We start from the raw sequence: 20884 nt of genomic DNA on the forward strand, positions 1-20884 counted from the left end.
AACATATGGTCTCTTTCTTATAACTCTAAATCCTTTTGTTTATTGTCTACATAAGACTTTTGTTTGCTCTAAGCCACTAACATCCTCTTTCGTACCCTTTGTATTTTGTCCGTAGCATCTTGTACCATATTCGGGCTTGAAAACTGTCTCTCACCCATATCGAACCATCTGAGGGGTGACCTACGTCTCCATCCATATAAGGCCTCATAAGGTCCCTTCTAAATACTAACTTGAAAATTATTATTATACGTGAACTTTACCAAGAGTAAGTATTTATCCCATGCAGGCCTAAAATCAATAATGCAACCTCTCAACGTATCATCTAAAGTCTTGTTAGTCATTTTAGACTAACCATTAATCTGAGGGTGGAAAGTTATGTTAAAGGTCATCCTAGTTCCCATCGTTTCTTATAGCTTTCCCCAAAATCGACTCGTGAATTATGTACTTCTATCAAACAATATGGTCACCAAAACCCCATGTAGCCTCACAGTATCATTTACGTATATTCAACATACTACGTGATTCCATATGTGACCTTGACTGAAAAAAAAGTGTGTTGACTTGGTCAACTGTTGATAGTTAGTGCTTGGATGTTGATAACTTTTTGTTATGCTATTTTGTTATTTTAGTTGGCTTATTGATGACATTTAGGTTTAGAATGGATATGGTTTGTTGATGATGATATGTTGATGACATTTTGCTATAATGTTGGTGATATCTTGTCACTTATTACTAACAGCTATGCAAGTTTGTATGTTAATTCATGAATATGTTTTGTTAAATGTCTCATAAGTACTAAATTAATGCTTTCTATCTGCATTGAGAAATAGATAAAAGTTAGCTGGCTTGCTGAGTTGGAAAACAACATAACTTGAAAATATCATGCACACATTAAAGGGGAGCACACACTTAGGAGGAGCAATTCCTCATCATGTGTAGTATAAAAGAAACTGATAGACACTGTACTATTAACCAATGGATGTTTTCTTATCATCAAATAAGGGGGAGATCGTTGGCTTCATAAGTTTTTGATGATAACAAAACATTCTCATTCATTAATGTTTTAACTATACTACTTGAGTATGCAGGATAAAAATGGATGTCAATGATAAATTAATTATTTGAAAACAAACATCAAAACTCATCAAAATAAAGAGTTGCAAATGAGTTACAAACAAAAGCCTCTTAATTAGATAACCAAGGGAGTTAGTTAGCTAAAATCCAAAAGTGAAGTTGGCTGCTCCAAAAACAGTAAGCTCTTAATATGTTAAAGTCTTACTTAACCAATTAACAGAGTAAAGCAAATTGCAAGATATAAAAGACTTAATCGACTAAGAAGTATGGTTAGCCAACTAAAAGCTTACTATAAATGAATTTGAATTTGAATGTTTGAAGACAAACTGATGGCTAGAAAGGATTTTAAACTGTTTCTAATGGTCTGAAGCTATCAACATCCATTAAACTTGATTTTTCAAGTATAAAAGGCTTTTCCAATGGTTAAGAAGATTATGAGATGCCTTTAAGAACAAAAAGAGACAAAAAATAGTAAAAATCCTCTCAATTCTTCTTGTGTTTCACTCCAATCTTTGTAATAGAGTTTAACACCCCGTCTTATACCATTCATATGATATTAGTGATCATAGGTACATCTTCATATCTGTATTCTTTGATTACTTAGAGTGTGCGAGGTACTCTAAGGGGATTAATCAAGCTTAGGTTAGCTTGGTTGTTATTGTAGGTTTTAACTCAGTCTTAGAAAAGTTAGATTTTGGGTTTTGGTTGATCATTTGAAAAACCATTGTTGAAAGGTTGTGGCTGAGCTTGTGAAAATCCATTGTAAAAGCTTGATGGATGCTTGGGAAATCCACTGATTCTAGTGAATTGATTTGAAAATCCTTGATTGGAAGATAAAAGTAGTCGATATAGATCAAAGAGACCAAACCACTATAAAACTTTGTGCATTGTCTACCTTTTTTTATTTCTTTATTTCACTCTTTTTTAAATCATTCTTCCATCTGGTTCAGAACGTCACATCATCTACCTTTAACAAGCTTTTAATTAGAAGTTAAGTTTAGTGATATTTAGAAAGAGCTATTCACCCCTTTTAGCACGCTCTTTGGGACTAACACATGACAAGTTGTGGATCCATAAAAAATATCATTTAGAATGATAGTGCAACGATTTCCTTTCATTTTAAATTTGAAACCATCATATTTTGCAAGGCACGATATCGAAATGATGTTTCTTGTTAATGTTGGTACACAATAGCACTCTTTTAGCTCCAACATTAAGCCTAATGATAAAATGAGATCACAAGTCCTAACGGCAATTGCCGCAATTCTCGCACCATTGCCCAGTCTTAGGACTACCTCATTTTTACCAAGCCTTCTACTATCCCTTAAAGCCTTTATGTCAATACATAAATGCAATCCACATCCTAAATCTATTATCCAAGATTTAAGATTGGTAGTAGAAATGTTAAGCTTAATCATATTTAAAGTTATCTTTTTACTTGTCAAAATTACATCCTTCCATTTATTGAGAATTTTTCTCAAGGTGATATACCAGTCCAAACATTCTGGGCTAATGGCATCAAGTATGCCAAACAAAGTAGCAATTATTATTATAACCATTCTAACAACCTATAAATATAGAAAAAGTATTCGTGTTATTCTTTCATTTATTAACCAATTTAAGACAAAGTATTAAATCTTACATTGATTCTCCCACTAATTTTTTGTAATAATAGCCTTCACTATTATATGAAAACCTTTACTAGGCATTTCTAGCAGGTTGGGATCCCTTTTGACTTATTGCAATCTTGGTGACTCAACAAATCATAATAAGCCTAATTAGGTAGATAACATAGCTTATCAATTGCATTCCCATGCAATTCTCAGATCAGTTAGGTGACAACTCATTATCTAAACGCATCATATGCATTTTGCATAATCTTACCTCAAAGACCATGTGGTCAAGTGTGACACATTTGAACCACTCAATTTTAGTTGAGTAAGACCCACCAATAACTCAAACGTGTCCATATAAAATTTTGACCTTTGCTGTTGATTTCTCATGCAAGTGCATGTCTCATTAACAAGTAATATAGTAGAAAGTAGAATTCATTCCCATTGAGAATTGAATTAATTCTTAATTGCTAATTACTAAAATTATAACACTTTAATCTTATCCAAATAATTAAAAATTAAATTAAAAGAAAAATTAATTTTAACAAACTAAAGACTAAAACTAATTTAAATTAACCAACAAAATTATTTTATTAAATTCGATTGACTTTTAGACCTAAGATTATGATGTCCCTTAATACTTTATCTGAATATTGTCTTTCTTTCTTACGTTAGTTTAATAGATTAAGTTGTTAACCTAAAGTTTTAATTTATTTACAAGTCTTTGTTGAGTTTTTTTATAAAAAATCTCTCCAAATTAACTTACTATATGTGTATGCAAATTAAGTTGAAGAAAGATTTTCTAAGTTTGTGCTTTAATCTTGGCTACGTATGGCTTATAGGTGTATGTCTACCCTATATGCAAATCAAAGCACCTAATCAATTAAATGCATTCGATCATACGCTATTCTATTCAAGGTTTACTTAAATCTCTTTCGGCAAGGTTTAACCTAGGTTTTCAATTCAATATAATTGGTGGCCAATCAATTAGAAGCATTAAGAACTGAATAAAATAAACAACTTAAAACCATTAATCATAAGCAAAAGAGAGATAAATAAATCAGACTATGTATTGAGCTCAATCATAATCTTAAACAAATAATTTAGTTCCCCATCAAATCACACATCATCATCAAATTAAGTTTAAACATTAAAATCAAATTAAAAATAAAAGAATAGCAAAAAGATAATAAAACCCAAGAACTATAATCTTGATCTTCCAAATATTCTGGAATCCCTCAAATCTTTATCAGCTTCAATGACTTTGTGGCTTGATTATCAGCTCTTAATATGATATTTAATTCTTTTCTAGAAGTCCTTTGAAAGGTTGTTTTTATAGGCTTCAAAGTTAGGCTAAGTTGGGTGAAGAAAGAAGTCAATTTCAATCAAGATTTTCTCATCAGACTACATGGGCCATCGCTTACCTCCACCAAGGCCACGGTCTTAACCAATTAATTAGCAGAAATCATAATTGTTTTAGGACTACTACAATGCTTCAACTTTGACAAGATTTTTGACTATCTTTCAAGTCGAATTGAGTAAAGTGGTAAACATGAAAGTTGTATCTGTTTTTCTTAGCTTTCTCATGGTCAAACAATCATCTCATTTGGAATTCTACAGAGAGAGTTATGGTTGAAATACCAAGACATGTGCAGTGAAAGTTTGCACCTTAAAATTGCTCTCCTTCCATTAAAATTCATTTTTCATTAAATACCTACAAAAGCACAAATAAATCTATAACACCTTCTCTTAATTAGATTTACACCAAATTAAGCATAAGATTAACTAAGATTAGATTGACTCCCCTACATTAACTAATTTAAAATAATTTAAATAAAACCTACTAATTTTTATGCATTGCCACAAGAACGAAGCTAAATTACTACTAAAATTAAGTCCAAATAACTCTATATCATAGAGTTGTCACACCTCCAAACTTAATATTTTGTAAGTCCTTAAGCAAAACATAGAAAAGAAACTAACTTACGAAAATCAGTTTCGAATAACGAAAACAAAATAAATATAGTTACTACTCGAGTCAAGTGCACTAACTCAATGATTCCTCATAATTTTCTCATAAGTATATCTATCAATCATTAATGTAAGGAAAAATATAGGCATCATTCAAATTCTTGTTGAAATTGAATTGTTTATTCTAATTTAGTCTCAAAGCTTTTAATTGCTTGGCTACAAATTAAATTGATTTAGGAACTTAAACAAACTTAGGAAATGGAGTTTACTGTAGACTAAAATTGGAATAGCATATGATCATATTAATTGATTTGTGTATAGGATAGAGATATACCTATATGCCATATGTAGTTAAAATTTAAGCTTGAATTTAATAAATCTGTTTTAATTTCAAGTCACATAGAGATATAGTGATTTGGTTAAAATAGATATTTTATAAGATGAGTTGGAAGATCCTTATAAATAATGGAGGACTCTAAGCTAGCAATTCAATTAAGATTTAGATGAAGTGTGAAGGATATTGTAATCCTAGGTTAGTTTTATTGATTTTTATCATTTTTTTTTCTGCTTTGATTTTTACTCTTGTTAATTAGTTTTGTTAATTTTTTAATTTAAATAATTATTTACTTTTTGACTATTTGGATAAAATTAAATTGTGTTAATTTTCATACTTGGTAAAATTTTTAGAATAATTCTCTATGGAATCGATACTCTATTTGACATTATACTATTCTTGCGAAACGTATACTTGCGTGAGTAGAAAATTAAACAATAAGGAACCATAGATTCGGGATTATATTATTACAAGGATTTCGCTAACTCTGGTTTAGTTGGATACGTTGATATGGGATATAAATTGGATTTGCACAAGGCTCACTCTCAAACTGATTAATTATTTTGCTAGAACGGCACCACCATTTCTTGGCTTTCGACTAAGCAAATGTTAGTAGCTACATTCTCTAACCACTTCAGGATTATCTCCTTATATGAAGTTGGAAGAGAGTGTGTTTGGTTGAGATTTGTTATAACACATATTCATAGGTCTTGTTGTTTAACACCAATTAGAAATTCTCCAACTATAATTTATGAAGAAAATGCTGCTTGTGTTGTACAAATTAAGGGAGGATATATTAAAGTTGATAGGAACAAGCATATTTTGTCAAAATTTTTCTACACTCACAAATTCTAAGAAAGTCGATAAGTTGACATTAAATAGATTTACTCCACCAATAATCTTGCAGATCTTTTTACCAAATTATTGCCAATATCAATATTTGAGAAATTAATATATAACATTGGAATGTAAAAAGTTAAAAAGATGCAAGATTAATTTGCCCTTGGAGTGCCAATATGGCTCAATTGAGAGGGAGTAATTACGAATCCTGCACTGTACTTTTTTTTTCTTTCTGATCGATTTTTGTCTCACTGAGTTTTTTCAGCTTAAGGTTTTTAATGGGATAGTACAATGGACATTAAAGGGGAGTGTTGCAAATATATGTGAATATCCATTGTATTTCATAATATCGAATGTATTTCCCTATACTCAATGTACATATTTATGTTGATACATCCTTATTTCCTAGTTTCATTCAGTGCATATGCATTTCATTCAGTGCATGTGCATTCCTATCTACTAATTTTATCCTTTCTATTTATGTAAATTCATTTCCCCTTCGTCTATGTATACCTATAAATAGAGACATTATAATTGATGATTGACACACTAGAAAAAAAAAATAAAAGACCTTCTTACATTCTTATTATTTCTCCCTTCTTCTTAATATTCTTTTTTAAAGTTATATTTCATAATACTTTTAAAGTTATATTTCAGAATACTGTTAAAGATATATTTTACAACAATTTCACCTATTTTGCCTCAATCTTTTTCTAATTATTTAATACCAAATATTTTACAATAATACCAAATCAGATATTAATCAAACTTAGAGCAAGTTGATTTAAATCCTTTCGCCGTGAATGATTATCAAAAACCCACTTCACCGCTGGCAGCTCTTCTTTTTCTATTGGTTTCGACTTGGGGCAGCCATTAACACCAACCCAAGGATACAAGGCTCTCTCACTCTCTTCAAATACATTAGAGGAAAAGTGAAGGGACAAAGACAGCGCAATGAGTGGCGCTGTTTGGGCAGATATTGAGCGCTCCGAGAGGTAATTTCAGTGAGTAATTGAGCATGTTTTTCCTCTTTTTATTAAGTATTTTTTTTTCTTGTGTGTTATTGAAGAAATTGGTTTGGTTGTTGTTATAGCCTCTTGGTTTGCTCCATGTATGAGGAGGCTGCATCATTAGCTTCTTCCGTGATAAAGCAAAGAGGCCCCAATCTATCTATTGAGAACGATTTTGAGTTGTATGAAGCGATGGAGGCCGCTGGTATGGTCTTGGTTCAGTCCTTGAAACAACTCTCTAGGTGCCTCCCTTTTCTATCTCTTGGTTTGGTGGCAGGGAAAACGAAAAAGGAAGACGTGATTTTTTTTTGGTTATAGCTGATTATGATGCTATGCAGGACATCCACCATTCTGAATGAGCTCAAAACATTATTTGTTTCTGTTGAAGCAATCCCTGTTCAAGTTCTTCTGTCTGGGTACTCTTTTCTCTGTTCTATTCATTCAAAAAACTTCTGATTTTCTGTGTTGGAACTGCTTGTTTGATCTTGTAAATTTGTATGGCTTCATTTCTAACCCGATGCTGAATCCAGCTTATTCGGTGGTCAAAATGTATAATTCTATCCCTTTCGCTCCCATCAGACAATTAGAAACTAATTCTCATCATTTTCGGTTTTGTAACAATTACTCACCCTTGAGTCTATAACTTTGCTCCCTTCTTTCTTATGTTCTGAGGCAAGAGATGTGTCAATGGGGAATTGCCATATTTTTTTAGGTCTCCCTTGTGAATGATGTTGTACATTTTTCTCCCTTACTTGTGTTATATAAAGTCTAGTTTTGAGTCATCTTTATTTTTAAGTCTACCATAAACTCAAGAAAATTTAGCCTTGGGATAGGAATCTGAACCTCTCAAGCAGTGGTGCTAAATTTCCTTCCATTATTAATTTTCAGGGCATGTTTCCAAATATCTGAAGGTTCTGCTTTTGGCCTCAGAGAATTTCTTGAGGAGTTTCTTAACAAGTGGAGTTATGTGGATGAACAATACTATGTCCTTGCTAGTGCAGAAAGAAATTTGAATTTCAAGGAAGGATGTGATAGCCATTTTGTCTTGGGAATTGATAAGTATATTGAGATTGTCGAGCTGTATGTTGTCTTGCTCCTTGGAACAGTTTCCAGTGATGTAAATCTTGCAATCTCTTGGGTCGAGCAAGCTGCATTGCCCGAGAAAAAACGACAAGTAATATATGCTAAGTAGAATTTTCTTTATTATTCTTGCACTGTTAATTTAACTCATTTGCCTTTGTTGTACATAAATATACTCATCTTTGTCAAGCTGTTTATGAATTAATTGCTATTTGAAATTCAGCAGGATTCACATTGATGGTGGACCATGTTGACTAAGTGGCTTACAAAGTTTTTAGTGTTAAATAGTGTTACTCTACATCAGTTAAATTTAGAGCTATTTAATGACCTTATAAATGGTCTTGTATGCTTAGCAGGCCATAAGAGCCCCAAGTTGCTTGTTGCTCTATTTGTTACCCCTTATTTATTGCCATGTCTTATACCCGGTTATTTAGTTGTTAGTATTGTGTTTACCAGAAAGGGGGAGTGGTAGGTACATTGGCTAAGTTTCAGGTTTCTATGGCCTTATATTCAAGTTCAGCCTTTCCATGTGTTATTAATTGGTTTTAGGTTCGATGCTAAACATTAAAAAGGTGTTCTAAGCCTAGTCTTATTGCCCAAACTGTACCTTGGTGCATGCCCAATTCCAAGAATCTTAGATGGGAGCTGGAGTGGACTTTATTAGTTACTTTTGATTATTAAAATTATGTTTCTTTAAGTTCAAGTTGCAAGTTCTTTCTGTGTGTGTGTGTGTGTTTTCTTGAGTTTTAAGAGTTCTGTACATTGAAAATTTTTGGTCTATTTGAAATCGCAAAATTGAGTCAAGTGTTTTAACTTGAGTTCTTTTTCATTATTTATTGGATTTGTTTATAGCTAGGTGATGCTTTAAGTCAAATTTGTGTGTTTCATAATTGGATCATTTAGTTTCTGTTTGGTTGATGCTTTTGCGTTTGTGCATTTTTCTTAAAATGAATAAAAAAGAAAAAGAAAAAAATAAAAAAATAAATAAAAAATCGAAAACAAATAGCGAAAGGAAAAAGTATCAATCAAACGGAGCCTTAATAATTAAAATCTAAGTATTTATTAAGTCCTTATTAGATTGCTACTTCTTACATCTATTTATCTGCATGTATTTTTTTCTGCCTTTTACTTGCTATCCTTTTCATAGGCTGGACTGCTGATGTATTCGCAACTACATGCAGGTTCTCTCTCATTTTATACAATTTCATATTTGACATGCTTTGACCAATTTATTTTCTTGCATTTTGCTTTTCATGGTGTTAAATGTCCTTGATTTTATTAAATTATGATAGAGTTCAATTTTCTTGGGGTGTAAAAGAGTATTGCACCATCTTACTATTTTTTACATGTTTTATCTAGGAACTTCTGAGAAGATTACACTCCCTATATTCCACAAAGGAAACTAATTTATCACAAGGAACCTTGTTACATTTGCCTGTAGCCAAACATGAATGTCATTCTTCTTTGAAGGGGCCAGATGTGCCTGGGGGGACACCTAAAGGCTCAAAGACCAGTCACCTGCTTAATGGAGAGAATGATTCGAAGGAGGCAATTTTGAAACTGTACAAACAACCATATGGCTTTCTAGGGTGGTTTCGTAATATCACTTTGAAGTTCAGTAATTATCAGTTGGTCATATCTAATGGGAAAATTTTGATTGGCTGTCTGATCTTTCTCATATATTACCTCTTTCGAAGGAAAGGTGTTTCTATACAGAGGTAAGATGGTCTTCTTGTTCTTTCATTGATGCCTTAGATGTTGATGCCTGGATTTTGAGTACTGCATTAGTTTACCAGCTTGCTTTATAGCGGTGGTTGTTATTGCTTGATCTGGGTCATGCTTGTTATTTCATATAAAATTAGTTGACAGATGAAGGATAGTTTTGCTTATGTTGGGTTACTGTGTGTTAAATTGTTTTTGTGTATGTTATGAATCAACATAAATATTCACCTAAGAATTGAATTGGTGTTTAACTCTTTACACGGATACTTGGTCATAACTTAAATGGTAAACTTATTGGAGCAAACTCAACTTCTTATTACCCAGAGGAATAAGGATGATAATGAACATATGACTTATCCCAACTTTTGCAGCTCTGGATATGAAACGTGCTTTAGTAATTAACTCCGTAGGTATCTGCATTCCTCACTTTATTATATTCAATATAATTAAATATAATGAGGGAAAACAGACTGGAAATGTTATAATGTGCCACAGCAAATTCCTAGTACTGGAGCTTTTATAGAAAGCATAAGTGCCACCTTGTGCTAGTGGAATCATCAGGAGCAATAGTAATTTTTGACAAAGAAAATAATGAATGTTCTTTTTTTTTTTTTTTTTTTTGTAGAAAAAGGAAAAATCTATATTCTGTTTCCAATTGACCTGCTTATTTGTTTCAGGATTGTTGGTAGACAAGTTTTGTTTTGGAAGAAGTCTTTGGTGGACTTGTGGCAACTTGCATTTTCCTACCAAGTAAACCCGCTCGCTGCTATTCAACCCTTGCCTGCTGCTACATGAGCCTTTCTGTGATGAAGTTTATAATCGCTGCTCCAGTGAAGTAGCTACTACTCCACTTACAATCTTCTTCTGCTGATATCTCTCCCTCCAAACATGCAATGTTTAGTTTTTCTTATTATTATTATTTTAAAACCTTTCTTGGTCAGAATGCTTTAAAACAATCATAAAAGGAAACAAAATAATGGATGGGGCTTATCTAAGTGGACTTCTGTTTGAACTTTGATGTATTGGGAAATATGTAGTCATCATAGCAATGAGAAAAGATATTTGATAGTTCATTAGTTTATTCAAAATTTCATTGAATTTTTTTTTTTACAAGAAAAAGTATTATAGTTCGAATTTAAGATCTTGATGCCAATCTCATCCTACTATTACTATTTAGTACTTGAGCCAAAGCCCGAGTGGCTCAATGTTTCTTTTGTATGTTTGACCAGTGGTGCTTATCAGGACACTCTCCTTTTCCTTTCACCTTATTTTCCCATTCATATGTATAAATGAGACGGATTCATGAATTTGTGATGGTGTGATAGTATCAAAATATAATTTGTGATGAACATTAGTTTAGTCAAGGAAAATTGGCGCTCACAAAATAGTGATGGGCTTGCTACCACCAGTATTGAGAAGCTTTAAAGGGCTAAATTAGATGCAGCTATTGAAGAAAAGTGAGGGAGCAAAGTAACGGGGGATTGGAAAAATAGGTCAACCAGGGTAAACGAAACCAAGGGTTGTCCGTAGACCTCAGCTACGTACCACTTTCATGGCCCGCCTGACGAGCCTGGGGGAGGGGAGACTTGGGAGCAATAAGGACAGGCCATCGAGGCCACCAGTCGAGCAGATGAGGGTTGATAGGGGCCATTTTGCGAGCAGGAGGGCCAAGTGGGCCAGCAGTAGCATTGCCCGTGCATTAGGTGAGCCGGACTGCTCAACTTACGTGCTTGCACACCAGCCATGCTAGTAGGCAGGTAGCACACCTAACGCTGCTTCAACGATCTGCTCACTATTCCACTGGTTAGAAACAGTCTTTGATGGGCTTAAGGATTTCAAAACCTACTAGAGGTTTCTTAGTCGTCAAAGAGGGAAAGGGCTTTGTAAGAGGGTTCCCTTGGTACATAAGAAAGACCCCCCAAACCAGCAAATGGAGCTGGCTTGGTGGTGAGAGTCTCGGATGAGAAGGCTCATCCCCACCCCTCGTCATTCGGCAAAAGGTTTTAGGGGTTTCCTTTGTGTGTATGTTGTAATTTATAAATACAATACAACACACCATTTTCCTTAATTCTTTCTTATGTCCGTTGCATTCTTGTTTCAGTCCCAGAGGAATGAGAGTTTCTAAAATACTTAGGGGTCAAAAGGACGTGTCACAACCTAATTTCGAGTCATGATCGGTGCAAGGGTCCAATAGGCGAAGCTCACTAGACCCAACAAGCCTTACAAATAAATAGACATACCATCTCATATATGAACATTTTAATGTGGTGACCATTTCATCTATTCACACACACACACACACACACACATATATGCAAAGGGCTTTTCTTGGCTGGTTTGGAGTTTTTTTCTTTGGGGTGTTTGCTTTTCTATAGCATGTCTTTGTTGTTTCCTTGTTTCCTTGTTGTTTCCTTGTTGACGATGGCATAATGGTAAACAAGGTTAATAAAATCATCACTTATCAAAAAAAAAAAAAAAATCTAATAACAACATATCATGAAATAACATTTCACACTTTTCATTGTCATTAGAACATGTCCAACATTGACGTTTCATCGCACCTCCCATGTGTACAACATGATTGTAATAATATTTAAATAAAATAATAATAACTTAATGTATGTCACACCATTAATACAAAATTAAATACTTGAAATTGACAACGGAGTGGATTTGAGGAAAACTAATGATGTCTACTGAATGGTAGAATGCCTTCTACCTTTTAGCTATTAATACTTAATGGGTAGGTATTGATACTTTTGGGACAAAATGCTTCTGGAATGCATTATGTTCTTTAAGTACCAATACCTGTTTCATGGGTATTGGTGCTTTTGTCACATCTCATTTTCGAGAACTTGATCGACGTAAGGGTGTATATGGGTATAGTCTACTAAACTTAAGCAAGCCTTACTCAATTCATCACATACACATATCATTCAAATACATGAGAGGTATTAGTGTGCCCTAATACAATCAAGTCATGCAATCTTAGGCATGCATACTAACATGTATATATATATATATATATATATATATATACATATAAGTATTTTCATTCATCAACATCCATAATCACATTTATCCTTTGTTCGACACGCTTGTCATGCCTATTAACATCTGTGGTCTCATTTCCATAGGCAACACAAGTCACACGCACCTTTTTTGGTGCTCAATATAGCATAACATGAGTGATATAAACATAAGTATTCTCAAATTATTTGCATAACAATGTCTCAACATAATTTATGAAAAAATCATAAAGACTTGACTTGACAAAGTGTAACTAACACTGAAGGCTTGAAATAAAGGCTCTATCACACCTATTACAGTATAAGTTGAGGTATTCCTTCTCAATGCATCAAGCCAAGTAAACAAGTAACTTGTCACGATCCATTTTTGGGGGCCTGTGATCTACACTAGGTCTTATGTGGGTATGGCCCACTAAGCTCTAGTAAGCCTCTTGCCCATTTATCATTCATCATCCATTCATATGTGGACTTGTTATTCACCATAACGATTTATAAAAGCATTTAACATAAACAAACTCATAGATCCATAATAGGCGTTATCACACAATTATGGATCTTCTCAACATAAAGTACGAAAATGCATCATTTCATTAACATCATTCATATAACATATATTCCATATCAACATTCGAATGCAACCTTGGTGCTCATGTGGGCCCTTGAGCCATCATCTATCACATTTACAGTTAAAACAGGTTAGACATCACTTGTCATAAGTATCTTATCCTCATCATAGCAGTTGTACTATGACGCTAACATATATTTTTCTAGCCTAAATTCATGGCTATCACTAATCTCATGTCAAGCATATCTTACTTGAAAAATGCTCATATTAATGTTAAGTTTGAGACACTTCAAGCTTAATATGAACTAATTTTTTATCAATGCATACATACGGCCCTTACCTAAAGCCATTTCATCAATTACATCTCGCATTTTATATCATGACTTATATCTCATAATTGTAACTAAAAACATAGCATGCATAGTTCAACATCATAATCATAGAATGGTCTTCCCTAGAAGAAACATAGTTAATGTACAGTGTGTCATGACCCGGTATTCCCCTCGAGCCCGTGACAATCTCCGTGACGTCCCGATAGACATTCATTACCCAAAATGCCAACCGGAACCTCGCAAGGCTTTAATATTAGTTGTCGTACCTCTCTTGTGAGCAACAGTTGTTAAGTATTATGTTTTGAGAGATTATAAACTATTTTCAAGTCAAAACAATCGAAAAATAATTTTTTTCTCATAGGGGCATTTTGATCATTTTTCCTCAAAAATCTCGAAACTAGCTAAAAATGTAGTATGCAAGTGGAAAACACATATTTCATAATCAAAAATAAGTTTAGATGTCTAAAACATTCATTTGAAATAAAATTATGACTATTTGAATATAATAAAAATTTTTAATAAAATATTCTATTTTCTTATAAAATAATATTTATAGAGTTACCCGTAAATAAATTTTATAGCGTAAAAGCTAAATAAATTCATACATACTGTAATACAGATAACCAAAGTATAAAATTTAATTTACAGTGACACGTGGGCCCACGAACGATCAAAAGTATCAAAAACGGTAAACCTACAGTTTTTGGGGATACAAGTCCAACTGTAGCCCTCAATAAAGTGAGCTATCTATCGACTATCCTGAGCCTGAAAGGGGTGAAAAGGAGGGTGGTGAGATTATATAATCTCAGTGAGTAAACAACTACCATATAAAATATCTAAAGCTGAGTAAATGGAGACAGATAAAATTGTTTAACATACTGTAATTCATTACCTTTCAACTCATTTCAACCAAATAAAATCAATTCATATAAATTGAGTAATCAACATGGCTTATGAATTTCTTAAAACTTTGGCTCGTGCCAAAATCATTCTCATACTCAGTTATCAAGGATACCTTGACCGAGGGCTATCTCAACCGAGACTGCCAAAGCTGTTAAAAAGTTATGTACGCATAAATCATGTTTTTATTTTGAAAGCATAGTCGTTTCTTGGCGTTGGCTGAGTTCACCCTCACGTGATGGTTTGGCATGAAGTGAACCTTAAAGTTTTAACCTCAGGAGTTATCTAATCGTGCCTCTCATACTGAGGTATGAATATAATAGGGTTACCGTGCCCCTTTAATAGGCTGGTCCACGAAACCTGTCCACTGCAGCGACCAATATATAACCCACCATACAATTAAATTTGCGATAACATGACATGGCAATTATTTTATTTTACAGCCTCTCAAGGCAAATTAACAGTTCATACATTTTCAACACAAATACCAATTCAGCCATTCATGCAAATATTATCATAAGCCATTCAATTCAAACCATGATTTATAACACAGCAATTAGTCTCCAATTACTCCATTTTCAAAACCATTTTTCAATTTCAAGACAATTTTATAAAATCATTTCATTTAAACACATTTTGCTTATAAAACATAAAGATTTACCATTTAAACTCATTTTTCATAAAATCACAAAATCGGATAAAAATCACTTTAGATAATGAAGACGATAATAAGGTTACTTACTATTTTGGGAGTCGAATTCCAAGTACTCCGATTCTTGATCCTCGGGTACTATTTCTTTACTTTTGCCATAATGCTCACCACCTAGACATAATGCACAATAAGCCAGTTACTACATTTGTGCTAAATTGTTATAAAACCATTCAGGCTCTATACTAATGCATGAAATGTGTCACGACCCAAATTTTTGGGCCATGACTGGTGCAAGGGCCCAATAAACGTAGTCTATTAAGCCCAAGCAAGCCTATCGATTTATCCTACTCATCATTCCATCAAATATCACTAAGTCATATTTCATACTTTTGAATCAAAATAATGATATACATTGCCAACTCGTATTAGCACTACTCCTTAAAAATTTACATACAATGTCTACATCATGTATTCTAATAATTTACATTAAGTTTGTCTATACAAAACAAAATAACACTCGACTTCCAACAGAGGGACTCGGATGAATATACGCTACTGAATGCCGAGACACCTACCAAAAGATGGACACAGGTCTACAATGACACCTCGTCCTAGTTACCGGTTGCCTCGTGATATGAAAATATGAATTTGAAAATGGTGAGTATAAATCCAGTGAGTGAACAAGGAAGGGAACAAGCATACCATAAGGAATCTTTAATGAAATCATGATGCATTCTTTTTCAAAATAATGCAATTTATTTATATTCTTATTAAAAACCCCTCATCAAGCTCTTAAATGATTAATCATTTGCAAATCATTAACCCATACATAACGAACCGTTTGAAGAATAAAAGCTTCAATATTACACAAGTAAGTCAAATACGAAAACGAATCTTCGCTGCAGACGTTGGGATTTAGTTATTAACCGAACGAGGGTTTCTCAACTGGCCGAGGATTTCTCACTAAACCTCCTCATTTTAAACTTAACTCATTTAATCCTTAATGTTGAAAGTCCATGCTCTGATATGGTAGCAAAGTAGTGAAAGATAGGTCAGCAATTGGATAAGATAGGAGACCAAAACAGAAGATTTTTTGCTGCAGCGAGATTGTCACGACCCGGAACTCCCATCGAGCCCGTGACAACCGCCGCGAAGCCTCGATAAACATTCTTCCCCCGAATGCCTTTCGAGACCTCGCAAGGCTTTTGTACCAGTATTTCCATTCCTCTCTCTTTTTTTTTTGAATAATAAAATAAAATAAAAATATTAATTAAAATAATCTATTTTAATGTAAAATAATATATATATATTTTTGAAACATCAAAAATTCATTTTCTGCACATAAAAGCAAAATAAATTTATACGTACTGTAATATAGAAAACTGGAGTATGCAATTTAAATTACAATGACACGTGGGCCCCCAAATAACTGAGAAGGTTTACGTCTATAACTTTGCTTTCTAGGATGCAACTCCGAAATTTACTTCTCGATGCAATTGATAATCTACTACCTATTCTGAGCCTGAAAAATGTATAGGAAGAAGGGGTGAGATTATAAAATCCCAGTGAGTAGACAGACATCATCAAAATAATCTAAAGCCGAGTAATAGGAGACAATTAAAATAATTCATCTCAACCCATATAAATAATTGGATTTCATCTAATTACTCAACATGGCTTATGCACTTTTCAAAAACTTGGCTCTTGCCAAAAATCCATTCTCGGGGATACCTCGCGAAAGCATCTTACCGAGACCGCCAAGGCTGTTTATTGTCACACACACAAACACATTTCACCTCTGACAACACAGCCGTTCCTTGGCGTTGGCTGAGTCGCAACTTCACGTGATGGCCAGCGTGAAGTGTACTCAAATCCTACCTCGGGAGTTATCCTACGCGCCTCTCCAATCGAGGTAAGCTCAATAATTGGGAACCGTGCCCCTCTAATTAGGCTGGCCCACGGAACCCCCGTCACTGCAGTGCCCACTTTATAATCCACCAACCAATAAAATCACAATAGTATGACATGGCTCACTTAACACATTCAAGGCAAATCAAAGCAGTTCACATATTCTTTAAATCATAAAAACAACCAGTCATACCCACATTTATCATAAGCCATCTAATGTAAAATCATGGATAAACAACACAATCATAGTATAGGTCTCCAATTACTCTATTTTTGAAATCATTATTAAATTTTCAAAAATATTATAAAATTACTTTATAAAATCCCATTTTACCATAAAACACAATAATTTTCCAATTAAACCATTTTTCCATAAAATCACACAATTAAATAAATCTACTCTAGATAATTAAGACGATAGTAAGTTTACTCACTGTAATAGGAGTAGATACACTCCTATTCTCGATCCTCGGGTGTAGCCTTTTACCTGTATCAGATAGCTCACCACCTATCCACAATACATGACACAAAAAATTTAATAATTGGTGTCAAATCAATATATATTATTTCAGGCTCTTATCCATGCGTATGCACTAGATAGGGTGTGAAATGTTTGGACAATCGCTTAATCATGTGTCCGACCTAACTCGCCTATACACGGTGTAAATTTCTAAAATCTCCAATTCAACTCCAATTCCATCCATTTCAATTTCAATTATCCAATTATATCCACAATACCTCAACGACTATGAATGTGGTCCAATTTATCAGTTCGGATCACAAATTACGCTTTTACCCCTAGTGGGTAAAAATTTCATTTTTTTTGCACCAAAAATTCCCATTTAATTTCCAACCTCATAATTCATCATTTTTCCATCTAATTCTCTTAAAATAAAGTCAACCTCATCCTCACACACCATTGGCTAGATTCGGCCTAGAGAAATTCATGGAGAAAATGAATATTTTTCTTGTTGTTTTACTCATAAACATGCTAAACTAACACTAAACACTAACATAGTTCAAAATCAAATTAATCTAACAACTTTCTCTCTCTAAACCCATATCATCAGATTTGAATCCATCATCAAAACACATAATTTAACCATAGAAAATAAGGAGAAATGCACGGAAATGATAAATCTTAAGCTAAGCTTGAAAAATCATACCTTTAAACACTTGATTCCTTGAAAAATCACACTTTTTCTTTGAATTTTCTCACTCTAGGGTTTGTTCTTATTTCTCTCTCTCTCCTGCTGGTTTTGGCTGACCCTCCCAATGAAGAATTCTGGAACTTTCAAGCCTTTTAATAGGCTTAATAAAATATTATTATTTTATTTACCTTTTGAATATTTTATTATTTTATTTTTTTCTAGCCCTCTTTTTGACTTTCTTTTTCTACCACTCAATCCTCTTCACTTATCCATGTCTTTCATGAAATTTCTAGACTTTTCCAAAGTTTTGGTGGAGCAAATTTTTAAAAATTACACTTTTACCCCCGTAAAGTGAAAAATTACATTTTTGCCCCAAAAATTGAAAAATTACCAAAATGCATAATTTTCACTCCTTATACTCATATCATGCTCCATTTAATCAAATTTGATCTAAATTCTCTCAAAAAATTCAATTTTGTCCTCGAGTGGCAAAATTCCGATTTTGCCCCTAGATAGTGAAAATTCCGATTTAACTCTGAATTGATCCTCGAACTCCGAATTACCATTTTGAGTCATCCCTAAACTGTGAAACTCTTAATTTCACCTTAAAATTCCTATTTGAATTAGTTCGAGGCTTAATCGACTCAATAGTACCAATAGGGCCAATATCATCTTTTAACGATTTCTCGAACTTCCTAAATGTACAAACATTCTATCGAGCATGTGAATGACATTATAATTATTTTACAAAGCAGGGTTTGACAGAGATTGAATCTCGCTGTAGCGAAATTATAACCCAGAAACAGAATGTTTCTCGCTGCAGCGAAATTCAATCTTGCTGCAGCGAGAAGCTACGGTGTCATTCTCGCTACAACAAAAATGCATCCTCGCTGTAGCGAGTTTTCGACCAGCCTACCCTTTCAAAACCCGAGAGTTTCTACCTGCAGCAAGAATGATTCTCGCTGTAGCAAAATACAGGGCATCAAATGAAAATTTCCCTTTCTCCCAAAGAAAACCACCCTGTTTGAAATGTTCAAAACCAATATGAAACACATAAACACATAACAATTTCTCAAGGTTTAACATGTCAAGTTTCACATGCATTACAAGCATAAACCATTATCCATCAATATCCTATAACACACATATTTACATATGTATATATATATATATATATATATATATATATATATATATATACGCATATACCCATCATCATCATCACACCATCCCATCATCATCATCACCAGCTCATGCGCACTCCCTACTCGCACATGGTTGGGTCATCATCGGGTTATGCGCACTCCCTACTCGCACATAACCGGGTCATCCTCGACTTATGCGCACTCCCTACTCGCACATAGCCGAGTCAATATAATTACATAACATTATATTCAAGCATATATGTATATCAACATAATGCAGCCAAATAGAAATCCATAATAACCACATATCATAACATAAATCATTTCTCAAGAGCTTTTTCCCAAGGCATTCATTTTCATGAAAAATCGTATAAAATCATTCAAACGTTTATCAAATACATTATATTCCCAAAATAAGTTTTGAAGGCAGTCCACTCACCAAATGATTGTAGAGCCTTTAGATGACTCCAATTCCCCTAATTGTCCAAATAAGATGATGGGGCTTTCTTAAAACCTAGGATCACATTAACATAAACAATAGATCAATTTACACACTATGAACTCTAAAAGCTATCTCTTAGCTAGTTTTCAATTGCCACATTAAATGGCCATCTATGTTCACTATCTTAATCACTAAAAGTAATGAACATACTCAACAACAAAACAACTCATAAATCCCAATTACTAGCCATTTTCTGCAGCTAAAACCAAGCTTAATTCATCACTTACCCTATGGCTCCTTTGTAGTCAAATTCCCTTCCAATTGCTTCCAAATCAATGGGGTAATTCTCTCTTTCTCTCTCTAAAATGCCCAACTAGTGAGAGAAAGTATGGAAATAGGCTTTATCAAGGGTTTTGAAGTGAGAGGATGAAAGAATTCAAAGGTTCTAGTCAAAAGGGTTCAAAGGTGTGAAAACTAGAGCTAGAGAGAGAAAATCACTCAAGCTTCAAATCAAGCTTCCATGGAGTTTTGAATAAACGTGAGAGGACAAGGGAAGAAGAAGACCAACTGCTGGAAATTCAAGAAGGTGCTGGAAATTTCAAGATATTTATAGGCCAACTTATCCATTCCCATAAAATTACCAAATTACCCTTCCATCAATTAACTTATTCTTCTCTAATCTTTTATGTAATCTTTTTGCTCTTTTAACAATGGGACAAGATCCATAATAATCTAGACATGTTCTGGTTCATAAAAACTTAAAATTTTAACTCGAGGTAAAAAATGACCATTTTGCCCTTGTTATGAAAATTGTTGAAACTTCTAGTTTTCTTCGTGTTTTCATCAGCACACATCATTTATGCAGTCTTATACCCATTTAAGCCTTAAAATATCATAAAACTTTCTTCTAGAAGCTTATTAGAGAAAATGACGAAACTACCCCTGGCTCGTATTATTACATTTATACTTAGTTACAAGCCTGTAGAGGTTGAGGTCTCACAAAATGGAATGCAAATTGGTCAGATTATCATCTAAACATGGTGTTCTACACAAATTCAATTGTGTACCGAAATAAAACGGTATTGGCCTAATTTGATCTATCACTCGATTAATTGG

At 33.6% G+C, this 20884-nt stretch overlaps 1 protein-coding gene across 2 annotated transcripts; it reads left to right on the forward strand.

Annotated features, from left to right (window-relative positions):
* Positions 1 to 6603: 6603 nt before the first annotated feature.
* On the forward strand, positions 6604 to 10717 carry APEM9 (3-phosphoinositide-dependent protein kinase-1). Of its 2 annotated transcripts, none has more exons than XM_007014510.3 (6): positions 6604 to 6836; positions 6926 to 7084; positions 7181 to 7258; positions 7731 to 8016; positions 9282 to 9640; positions 10322 to 10717. In XM_007014510.3, the coding sequence occupies exons 2-6, from the start codon at positions 6942 to 6944 to the stop codon at positions 10437 to 10439; spliced, it is 984 nt and encodes a 327-aa protein (XP_007014572.1). In that variant the 5' UTR covers positions 6604 to 6836; positions 6926 to 6941; the 3' UTR covers positions 10440 to 10717. The 2 variants fall into 2 exon arrangements, with proteins under 2 accessions (XP_007014572.1, XP_007014571.1); XM_007014509.3 differs by having other exon boundaries at positions 6605 to 6827.
* Positions 10718 to 20884: the final 10167 nt, after the last annotated feature.

Source organism: Theobroma cacao, chromosome 9 (genome assembly GCF_053813885.1).
Source record: "Theobroma cacao isolate CCN51 chromosome 9, ASM5381388v1, whole genome shotgun sequence".
Taxonomy (NCBI): domain Eukaryota; kingdom Viridiplantae; phylum Streptophyta; class Magnoliopsida; order Malvales; family Malvaceae; genus Theobroma; species Theobroma cacao.